Consider the following 12,557-nt stretch of genomic DNA (forward strand, 5'->3'; position numbering starts at 1 on the left):
TCGGTAACTAGTAACGGTAACTTGTTACTTTTCCTACTCGGTAACGAGTAACTGTAACTTGTTACTTTTAAAAAGTAACTTTCCATTCCCTGTCATGTAGACAGTGGAGTGTACGGCCTAGTTTACATCGTGCAATTGATACGCGTACTTACGAGTAACTTTCTACTGAATTATCTTAATTTTAGCGTTATATGTAAACATATGCATGATATGTTTATTTAATTAATTTCGATGTATATTTTATTAATTTAATACATTATTCTTCAAATACATTGCTAAAATTGAAATAATTTAATAGAAAATTACTAATTAATACGCGTATTCGGTGTAAAAGGGGTCTATAGACTAGTGCGTATTGGTTCGGAGAGAGAGTGGCTACGCCGCCTTGAACAAAAACAATATTACATATCCTACCCGCTTGGGACTTAACTGCCTAGAAGTTACAGTTTAGACAGTAAAAAGACCGCTCTAAAAAGACTCGTTGCGCTTCACTGTTTTCATGGGTTAGAAATATTCCAAGCGGACACTGTCTAGACTATAATGTCTAGGCTATAATTTCTAGGCAGTTAGGCCCCAAGCGGGTAGGATGTTATTTTCTTCTTTGTTCAGGGCGATGAAGCCGCCCCGAACCATCAAGTACTAGTTTATACACTCCATTGTCTACATAACAGATTTGAGATTAATGATTAGACAATGGTCTAGTTTACATCGTGCACTTGATACAGTACTAACTAGTAACTTTCTATTAAATGATCTTAATTTTGGCGATACTTGTAAACATATATACGATATGTGTATTTAATGAATTATTTTGATGCATATTGTACCAATTTAGTACATCATTCTTTGAATACATCCCTGAAATTAAAATAATTTAATAGAAAGTTAGTACATGTATCAAATGCACGATATAAACTAGGCAAGTGGAATGTATAAACTACTACTTGATGGTTCGGGGCGGCTTCGCCGTCCTGAACAAAGAAGGAAATAATATCCTACCCGCTTGGGGTCTAACTGCCTAGAAGTTATAGTCTAGGCAGTGTCAGCTTGGAATATTTCTAACCCATGAAGACAGTGGAGAGTGTCAACTTTAAGGGGCTTTTTAGTTACACTTTAGTTTAGTGGGCACTTTAGGCTGCTTTCCTTTTAGGAGACACAAATCGACACAGTATAACACACTCGAACACAGTTTGCCACACTTAAATGGAACGCGATATTTGCAGTGAAAATTTGAATTTTGACCTTAACGGATACACGAGATCTGATCACACGAGATCCGATTTGCGGGTGTGTTCTAATATCACTTAATTCGTCAAAATCACACTTGAACAGACTTGAAACACACTCTGACCCGAGCAGAGGCGAAATGTGTCGATCGAGTTTGAACAAAATTGTAAATGAAAAGCGACGTGTGTCGATTTGTATCAAGTGTGTCGACTGTGTCTCCTAAAAGGAAAGCAGCCTTAGGTTGCTTTCCATTTGATGACACAAATCGATACAAGTCGACACAAATGTCGCTTTATCCTTCTTGATATTCAGAGAGTGACAAAGATAGAACGACACTTGTGTCGATTTGTGTCGACTGTGTCTCCTAAAAGGAAAGCAGCCTTAGTCAATTTTAAGGGACTTCGCACAATAAAAAGAACAGAGAACAGAGAATAAGAATTTCAACCTATCAGAAATCATGTATTGTGGAATACACAGTTTCTGATGGGTTGAAATTCTTATTCTCTGTTCTCTGTTCCCTGTTCCTTTTATTGTGCGGAGCCCCTAAGGGCCTGAGTACAATAGAGGAACAGGAATTAGATACTAAGATTTCAATCTATCAGAAACGGGGTGATCCCGATTGACCACGGCTCGATTGGACACAGCGACTGGTGCTTAGGAGCTTTGTAGTCTCAAGCGCTGTGAGTGGCTCGTGTCCAACTGGGTGCCACCCTCAGAAACTGATTACATCGGAATACACGGTTTCTGATAGGTTGAAATCTTAATATCTAATTCTTGTTCCTCTATTGTGCGCAGACCCTAACGCTCAATATCTCATCGGCTCACAGGGCAGAGCAATGGCTGCGTTCAGCAGACTCAACAGTTTTGCAACCGTTTTGTGATTCTTCGCTAAGATAGGACTATTCCTTTAAATCTAAAAGTATAATCCAATCAGCGCGACGAATCATAAACGGTTGCAAAACTGTTGAGTCTGCTGAACGTAGCCAATGCTTTTTTTTGCCAGATTCTTTTGTTTCATGCAAAAACGCGTCGAATAAGCCTAATTTCATCGAAATCGGAGATAGCTCTTCTGAAGAATTACCCTCATTTTGTCTCTGTAACAGATTTCCTAATCTCAATAGTTATCAACTTTAACGCTTAATATCTCGGATCACAGGGCAGAGCGACGCTTTTTTTACCAGATTCTTTCGTTTCATGCAAAAACGCGTCAAATAAATCTAATTTTATTGATTTTTGAGGTGAGTATGCTAAATTGTATAATTACTAATTACTGAAAATAAATATTGTTAAGTATATGTTCGTGAAAGTGGACTGTATAGAAATAAGATGACTGATATCAATATTCTTAATCAATTCTTGCTGTATTTGACTCAAAATAAAATGTTCGGTTACATTTATAAATCCGTATCACTCGAGATGCGCTCGCGTGGAAGAAAAGAAAACAACTGACTTCCGTCGCTGTCCACTTGTTGGAGAGATGCCACTAGGCATGACTGCCAACGCACAAACAAAAAAAAATAAAAATGCTCTAGCGCACTGAACATTCCGTTCCCTTTGAACTATCAAGTTCAACTATCTTGAGTCAGTAGTGTCAATAGGAAGTATAGCTAATGATCTTACATTACGTTTGTACACTCCTGCAATTGTTTTTATTGTTACGACACAAATGATATTGTCCTTTCCAGGATGAATTTTAAGTACTCTTCCTATCGGCCAACTCAAAGGAGGGGAATTGTCTTCTTTGATTAGAACTAGATGGTCAATTGCGATTTTACGCGAACCTGATGATTTCCATTTTAAGCGCTGGTTTAACTCGTTCAAGTATTCTTTGTGCCAAAGGCGCCAACGGAGAAATCACGCTTTAATTTTTGAATATGTTGCTATGCTGATAAACGATTAGTCGGAGTAAGTGTAAGATCCGATTCCGATACGGAAAGCAAGAAGTCGCCAATCAAGAAGTGGCTGGGGGTCAAGGCAATTAGATCTTTGGGATTCTGTGAAATTGGAGTTAGTGGCCGGGAGTTTAAGATCCCTTCAATTTCTATGACCAATGTGTTGAACTGTTCGAAGGTGAATAATGTATTTTTGGCTATTCGAACTAAGTGAAATTTAAATGACTTTACTGCCGCCTTCCAAATTCCCCCAAAATGTGGAGAGCGTGGCGGGATAAACCTCCAGGAAACTTCTTGATTAACCATTTTGAAATGCCTTGACTAAATGATTCTGATTTAATGAAATCATATAATTCTCGTAAATAATTGCTTGCTCCTACAAAATTTGTAGCATTGTCAGACAGTAAAAGGTGTTACTTCCCTCTGCGACAAAAATATCTTTTTAAAACACAGAAAGTCGTCAAATCACTTACCACCTCTAAGTGGACCGCTTTTGATGCTAAACATATAAAACTACATAAATTTTGACCTTACACACACACGATTGTTAAACTTCTTCTCTTTAGTAAAGAACGGACCACAGAAATCTACTCCCACATTGACAAAGGGTCGTGAACTTTAGAATCTTTCGCTGGGTAAATCACCCATTTGATATGGGGCCCAGTTGTGAACTGAGGCCGCATTCTAAAACATATTGTACACTCGTGAACAATTTTACGAATTCTACTCCTGCCATTGATAACCTAATATTTCTGTCATAAAGCATACAACGTAGCCTGTAGGCCCGCGTGACCTAATAATTTGTGAGTACTTTTTATTATCATGCTAGTGATTACGTGTGCTTTCAGCAAAATGATAGAATGTTTTTGATTGTAAGTCAGAGTCGAATGTTTCAAACAACCCCCAACCTACAGAATGTGATTGGAATCTAGAAAGGCGTTTAACCACAGAAGCTTATTGTGTTTATTACAAGAATTTCCTTTAATTAAGTCTTGATTGCAAAGGTTTGTCGTTGAACGCTTTTGATTACGCATAGCATATTGCAGCTCAGACATTGATAATTCTCCACTTATCCTAGTCTTAGATTGAGAATTACGAATGAATCGGTAGCACCAAGCTATCATACGTTGAAGTGTATCGATGGTTGAAAAACGATGTAAGACTGTCCAGGTATCGTTGTTGCTGCTACTGCTGATGAAGTTCGTAGTTCTGGTATCTCTGGTATGGATCTTTCTTGATTTGGCCAGTTTTCCTCCTCTTGGCCGAGCCATGCTTCCATAAATGTGATTTCATGAGTTGCTTGGGCATTAATCCTCTCGAGATAATATCAGCAGGGTTGTTGTTGGAGGGAACATGTCTCCATTCAAGATGCTTGGTATGCTGTTGAATTTCTGTGATGCGATTCGCTACGAACGTTTTAAGACGATGTAGTGGCGTCTGAATCCATTGTAAGACTATTGTGGAATTCGACCAGAGGATGATTCTCTGAAGTGGCAGCCCGATAGCGTCGCGCACAGCGGTGAGTAATCGTGACAACAATAATGCGGCACATAATTCGAGGCGCAGAAGCGAGATTCTTTTCAAGGGAGCTACTCTGCTTTTTGAACACACTAGATTGACCAAATGAGAACCTTTGTTTGTTGATCAGAGAAAGATGCATGCTCCATATACTGCCTCGCTCGCATCGACGAAAGCATGTAATTGAACATTGATGGGATCGGAAATGCAGATTTGCCGAGTAAAAGCTAGTTGATTGATGATTGGTAGTTCATTTTGAATGTGTTTCCATTATGACAATATATGACCAGGCACTATATTATCTCAGCCAAGATATAATTTCCACAGGGTCTGAAGAAATATTTTTGCTGCCACTATAATGGGACCCAATAAACCAAGTGGATCAAAGAGAGTTTCTATTTGGGACAATATGACACATTTCGTAATTTTTGACGGGTCTGGAGTGAGATTGATTTGATACACCAATAGGTCCTGTTGTGGAATCCAACCAATGTCTAAAGTTTTTTGAACTTCCGTAAAATTCAATAACAGATGTGGATCGTTGTTCTGATGAACAATTGCATGAATTGCGGATCGTTTGATGCCCACTTTCGCAGAACTAAGCCTCCACTTTGAAGCAGCTGTATAATTTCCTCTTTGAGTTGTAATGCTTGCTCCAAAGACTGGGTTCCTGACACCAAATCATCTACATACATGTTTCGACTGATAACCTCTGCGCCTCTCGGAAAATGATGCTGTTCTTCTTTCGTTAACTGCAAGAGGGTCCGGGTTACTAGGAGTGGCGCTGACGTAGTACCATAAGTAACGTGTTGAGCTCGAAAATGCGTAATGGCTCCTCTTGACTATTTCGCTACAATATTCGTTGGAAGGGGACAATCCTCCTTGTTGATCAAAAATTGCCTGTATATCTGTTGTACGTCTGCTGTAAAAACCACCTTGCGAGTTATGTAAATAATGATCAAATATTGGTTAAATATTTCACTTGTATGTCGTTACATATTCCGAGAATGTTCCATATATGTATATTCTGCAAAATATTAATTTTTCCAGAAATTCCAGGTCAGGTTGACCGTAAATCAGTTTTTAAACAAAATTTTGCTTTGAAAAACACATTTAACTTGTTTTCACCTTGGATCTCAATTTTGAGGCTCACTTCACAGATGAAGTGCTGCGCTCCTTATATTTTCTCCCATGTGATTCTTGTTTGCGAATAAATGCCGCCGCCCTCTATGTGTATACTGCTCGCACATTTGCGATTTTTGTGAAATATACAAGAAATATTCACACAATATTCTGAACATTTCATATGTCACCTTCTGTGACGATTTTTTTATTATTCCAGAACATTCGGTACATTAATAATACGAATCGAACTTTTTATGAATATTTAGCGTTAGGTTGGATAATCACTTAAATTTTAAGAGGATGCTGGAACGACAGCCGAATTTGATCGATGAAACAGATTTTTAATTCCAAATACAATATTACGTACATCAAGAAAACGTTACATACATTAATTAAAACATTACGTACATTAAGCAAAATCATTAAGTAAAATATTACGTACATTTCTTGCTCTGCTATATCCTAAATCACTTGAATGTGAGGTTATGTATTTAAATCGTACTTCTCAAGCCATTTCTCTTGTGAGCTTTAGAATCATAATTTGAAGATCTCATGATACTCTTATAAATTATTCAAATACGGAAAAGTACTTGTTTGGATATATACTTGCATTCAATAATACATATACATATATGTGAAAAAAGTATCTACTTGATTACAGAAAACTAATTTACAATTTTTTTGTGGATTTTTATACGGGTTTGGGCTTTTCCGAAGGTATTTGCGTTTTTTCTTTTACTCTGGAGGATTTTTTATTCTGTGTAAGGAAAACGATATTTGAGAAATATACACACACACACACACACACACACACACACACACACACACAAACACCTTGTATAGCTCATTGTCATCTCATAGAAATGTCCACATGGATTCGACCTGTATAGATAGCTGTTTTATTTATATCTTATTTTGCTATACATTCCTCATTGTATGATCTTACTATCTTATTCACATTACATTAAGTCAAAGTAGTAACTCCAGCATTCTCTTAATAGTCATGCAAACTCCATAAGAACCGACCGTCTTTAATAGTATTTCGTCAGTGTTTTAACTTTTTGCTGCACGGTGTTGCATATATGCAACACCTTTTTCTCTTTCTTTTTTCTCAAACTTCACTCTTAAGGTTTCTGCACATGCAATAAATTGTTATATGATCCTTAGATACTACTTTAATAACAAGTTAAGTATAGAAACTTTTATTTTGCTACTTGAGTTAGTTATAAACAAATTGAGCGCAAAAAACTCTACTTAAAAAAAAATTGTTCCTAAAAAATTTTGATTAATAACCTATGCCAAAAAGTATGTATATATACAGGGTGTCCAGCGAGACTTTTCCAATCCCCCACAGGAAGGTAGATGGGATCGAAATAAACATAAAAATCCTTTACCGTTTAGCGATATCCGAAATGATCGAAATATTAAAGTTTGTAATTGCACTAATGAAAGCGCGCCGATAGAAAAAATAGAAACGGCTCCGGCCGCTTGACGTCCAGTTTGTCAAATGTTATCAAACGATGGATGCGTTGGCAGGAGAGGCAAGAGGGGAAGCGCACCGTTGCTTAACGCTCGGTATCGATGCACACACGTCTCACCGCACCGCACCAAAGGCCTCGCGCGATGGCCGCTACGCACATTCGCGATTACATTACGTACGTATGTAATAATAACACTGCAAAAATAGGACAAATACAAATCATAATAAACTTCGATGAATAAAAATGTCGAAAGAGAGAAGGCGATGAAACTTATGGAAATCTACGGAAAATCTAATTAATTTCTATCGTAATCTGCCGCTTCTCTAAATCGAAAGGAAAAAATTTTAAGAAAAAAGTATCCGAAAGAATAATATCATTCTTCACCATTCTCTATCGTTTTCTGTTAGAAGAGTATGATTTCATCGGAATACGATAAAATATCAATAAAGACATAATGTTTCATTGCAAGTTTTATTGGAATCTTTCTATGTATACTTAAAAAATCACTGAAAATCTGCCATAGTAAATACTTATTATGCATAATATGCTATACGCTTTTTGTAATAATACGATAGAAAAACATGTACTTTTCTCCGATATTATAATATTATGTGTACAACTTTGCTTCCGCCGTTTTCCTATAGATGGCTTTAGCGGTAAGTGGTGGACGAAATAAATAGATCATAGACGTCATACAATAAACTTGGGCATCTGTCAACATAACCCCATAGAAACATTAATCGATTTGTGTCTGCACCATAAAATTATTCTCGATTGAAAATGTCAGTTTACGAACCAAATTCTCGTCATTTGCGGGAGGTTTTAATTTTCTGCTTCAATATGAAGAAATCTGCGGCTGTGAGGCTCATCGAATGCTCTCAAATACTTATGGTGAGGCCGCTATTAGTGAAAGAACGTGTCGTCAGTGATTTCAACGCTTCAAGAACGGTGATTTTGACGTCGAAGACCGGCATAGAGATGGAAGAGAAAAGGTTTTCGAAGATGCAGAATTGGAGGCATTACTTGATCAAGACTCGTGTCAAAATCAAGAAGAATTCCCACGATCATTTGGAGTGACTCAACAAGTCATTTCAAAAACGCCTCAAAGCCATGGGAATGATTCAGAAGCAAGGAAATTGGGTGCCGTACGAGTTGAAGCCGAGAGATGTTGAACGGCGTTTGTTTGCTTGTGAACAGCTGCTTGAAAGGTAAAGACGGAAGGGATTTCTGCATCGCATTGTAACTGGGGACGAAAAATGGGTTCATTACGATAACTCCAAGTGCAGAAAATCATGGGGAGTTCCCGGCCATGCTTTCACGTCGACGGCCAAACCGAATATTCACAGCTCCAAGGTTATGCTCTGTATTTGGTGGGATCAGCTCGGCGTAGTGTACTATGAGCTGTTAAAACTGACTGAAACAATCACAGGCGATTGGTATCGAACGCAATTGATGCCGAGCATTGAAAGACAAATGGCCGCAAAACGAGAGCCACGATAAAGTGATTTTGCAGCATGACAATGCTCGACCCCACGTTGCGAAAGCGGTCAAGACATACTTGGAAACGTTGAAATGGGAAGTCCTACCCCGCCGTATTCTCCAGACGGTGCTCCCTCTGACTATCACTTGTTTCAATCAATGTCACACGGCCTGGCTGACCAGCACTTCTGGTCTTATGAAGATGTAAAAAATTGGATCGATTCGTGGATCGCCTCAATAGATGACCAGTTTTTTCGACGCGGGATTCGTACGCTGACCGAAAGATGGGAGAAAGTAGTGGCCAGCGATGGACAATACTTTGAATCATAAATGTATAACCAGTTTTTTACAATAAAGCCTCGAATTTTGGAAAAAAACGGCGGAAGCAAAGTTGTACACCTAATAGATTACAATGAGCCGCTTACAATAATTAATTATACCTCGAGAGCATAATGCTATGTCAAATATCGTTGATACGGTTAACAACAAAGAGCTTTTTTGATAATTATGCGATAGTGAGCTTAGAATTTCTACTACCGTAAATACACTATTAACTATGGCAGATTTTCAATTATTTTTTAAGTACATAGAAAGAGAAATTCCAACAAAACTTGCAATGAAACATTACGTTTTTATTGATATTTTATCGTATTCCGATGAAATCATACTCTCCTAACAGGAAACGATAGAGAATGGTGGAGAATGATATCATTTCTTTCGGATACTTTTTTCTTAAAATTTTTTCCTTTTGATTTAGAGAAGCGGCAGATTACGATAGAAATTAATTAGATTTTCCGTAGATTTCCATAAGTTTCATCGCCTTCTCTCTTTCGACATTTTTATTCATCGAAGTTTATTATGATTTGTATTTGTCCTATTTTTGCAGTGTTATTATTACATACGTACGTAATGTAATCGCGAATGTGCGTAGCGGCCATCGCGCGAGGCCTTTGGTGCGGTGCGGTGAGACGTGTGAGCATCGATACCGAGCGTTAAGCAACGGTGCGCTTCCCCTCTTACCTCTCCTGCCAACGCTTCCATCGTTTGACAACATTTGACAAACTGGGTCGGGCTATATCTCAAGCGGCCGGAGCCTTTTTTATTCTTTCTATCGGCGCATTCTCATTAGTACAATTACAAACTTTAATATCTCGATTATTATTACGGATATCGCTTAACGATAAAGGACATTTATGTTTATTTCGATCCCATCTACCTTCCTGTGGAGAATTGGAAAAGTCTCGCTGGACACCCTGCATATTTTGAGGGTCGCTGATTACGAAAATGAAGTGAGATTTTCAAAATTCAGGATGATGGATCCAACATGGCGGACCAAAGATTAAAAAAATATTTTATTTGCCTTGAGAATTGATGTATTGGGGTTTTTGGACTCGGTTACTGAAATGTTGCAAACTTCGGTTATAGTAAGAGCGAGAATAAGGATATTGCAGCCAAAAAGACCTCTGTCAATTTTCGCGATAAATAAAACAATTTTCAAATTTTGATCCACCGTATTCGATCCGCTATATTGAATTTTGCATAACTGACTCCAAATTTATAATCGGCGACCCAAAAAACTCCTGTGTACCAATTTTTAAGGCAAATAAAGTATTAAAAAAATTTTTGGTTCGTTATATTGGATCCGCCATATTGAATTTTGCTAAACTGACTCCAGATTTATGATCAGCGACTCAAAAAACCCTTAGCTACAAAGTTCCAGAAAATTTGACTGCAACGAATAATTCGTGCATCAAAGGGTTAAGGAAGTAAATTTTTTCGATTATGTTTATAGAAAACTTTTTGTTCAGAATTAAATTTCTGATAAAATTTCAAAGTCTGGCTAGAACGTTCGGGACTACCCTGTATATATTATTAGTTTTTGTGCTTTATTCCTCTGCTAGAGAAGATAGAATACTAATATCTTTATTTATATTTATCGCAAAATTTGCATATTTAATTCTATTAGTGTCAAGAAGAAAAGTAACGAAAAAATAGTAACAATTTGTTAATTTTTCAGTAACGAGTTACTTATTCAAATTAGTAACGAGTAACGGTAACCGGCTACTTTTATGAAATAACGTTGCCAATTCTGATACATGACTAATATGTATGCATATATGTATATAAACAGTTTTTTATTTTATAAATTTTGTAAGTTGTATAAAGGTCCGGTAGACCAAAATATTTTCCAAAGAAACTTGGTAGTGGAAAATCCTAAACAGCAGGATATTCTTCATGAATCTGGTCGATATTTCCAAAATACTAAGCACAGAAGATTTAAGGGAGACGTCTTAGGATATTGTACACCCGTGAGTAATTTATTATTTAATTATTGTAACATTATCAGCCATACAAGTTGTCCTGAATTTAAGTCAAACTTCGGGAGTACCCTATACTAAATTCCAGGTATGTCCAGACATAAAATTAATTTGGTCATATTTGTACAAATGTGGACATATAAGGCTTTATTTGGACAAAATTTGAGTCATATAAAAATCAAATATGGTTATATTTGGATTCCCAATTTTTGGACCATGGTGGGATTTTCAAATAAAAATCTATTTTGTGAATGTCTGTAATTTCAGGTATTTAAGAATTTATTCTGAATTTACGATTAAATTATACCTGATTTTTATTTGGAAATACATACTAATGGTTCAAGCAAGAATTTCCATATTTAATATATATAATCTGTTTAATGGATTGCATAGTAAAAGTTAATACTATTTCTATTTGGAAATCCGTTACTAATAAATCCCGAAAATAATTCGGAAATGCATATAACGTAAAGTATTAGAGCAATGTATTAGGAAATCTACAGCTTACAGTAATCGGTCTTTATACGTTTATCCACGTTATTTCATATTTTTATTTATATACGGTCTTCCATGTATTAACGATTTAAGATTAAATATGCCAATCTCATATATACCACAGCCAATCACATTAAATGGTTTAATTTGGAAATCCATCAATGATAGCAATCGGACTTTATACGTCTATCCACTTATTCCATATATTTACTTATATACGAACTTCCATATATTAACGATTGAAGACTAAATACGTCAATCCCATTTATACCACAGCCAATCACATTAAATGGTTTAATTTGGAAATCCATCAATGGTAGCAATCAGACTTTGTACGTCTATCCATTTATTCTATATTTTTACTTATATACAGACTTCCATGTATTAACGATTGAAGACGAAATATGTCAATCCCATTTATACCACAGCCAATCAATTTAAATGGTTTAATTTGGAAATCCATCAATGGTAGCAATCAGACTTTGTACGTCTATCCACTCATTCTATACTTTTACTTATATACGGACTTCTATGTCGTGTGATAAAAATTGACGAATATATCAAGCATTAATTTTGATCGTGTGTTCTATTTTGACATTAAAAATAAGCGTCGAGCATCGCAGCACGTGTGCATGAAAAGGTATTACTAGGGCTACGTTCGGAAATACACACTAGTGTGCCACTAATGCACACCAGTCGTTCGGAAAACTCGATATGTACTCGCGGTGTGCATTCGGGTGGGATCGTTCGGAAACGTAAAAAGAGTTAAGCGGGGAGCACAGGCTCATCTTGCATAATAATGCATAACACATGAGACATAAAAGATGAACCAATCAAAGTCCTTTATTTCCTTTCTTTCCGTGAAATAAAGGACTGATTGGTTGATTTTCTTATGCCTCATGTTTTATGCATTATGGAAGAGTCTGTGCTTCCCGCTTTACACGGAGTACCACTAATCCACCCGTCGTAAAAGCATTGGCTGCGTTCAGCAGAGAAAGCAGCTTTGCAACTGTTGTAAAATT

The 12,557-nt window shown here is 36.8% G+C and overlaps 1 protein-coding gene across 2 annotated transcripts in view; it reads left to right on the forward strand.

Annotated features, from left to right (window-relative positions):
- LOC108770646 (chitinase domain-containing protein 1) overlaps positions 1-12,557 on the forward strand; it is a 36,402-nt gene that overhangs the window by 2,578 nt on the left and 21,267 nt on the right. The window contains exon 3 of one of the 2 annotated variants that reach the window (XM_018522321.1): positions 10,879-11,031. The exons of the other annotated variant lie outside the window; for it this stretch is intronic. Coding sequence (XP_018377823.1) covers positions 10,879-11,031 — 153 coding nt within the window. The remainder of the gene's footprint in view (positions 1-10,878; positions 11,032-12,557) is intronic. 2 annotated transcript variants of the gene reach the window in all.

This window comes from Trachymyrmex cornetzi, unplaced genomic scaffold, assembly GCF_001594075.2.
Source record: "Trachymyrmex cornetzi isolate Tcor2-1 unplaced genomic scaffold, Tcor1.1 scaffold130, whole genome shotgun sequence".
Classification (NCBI taxonomy): Eukaryota; Metazoa; Arthropoda; class Insecta; order Hymenoptera; family Formicidae; genus Trachymyrmex; species Trachymyrmex cornetzi.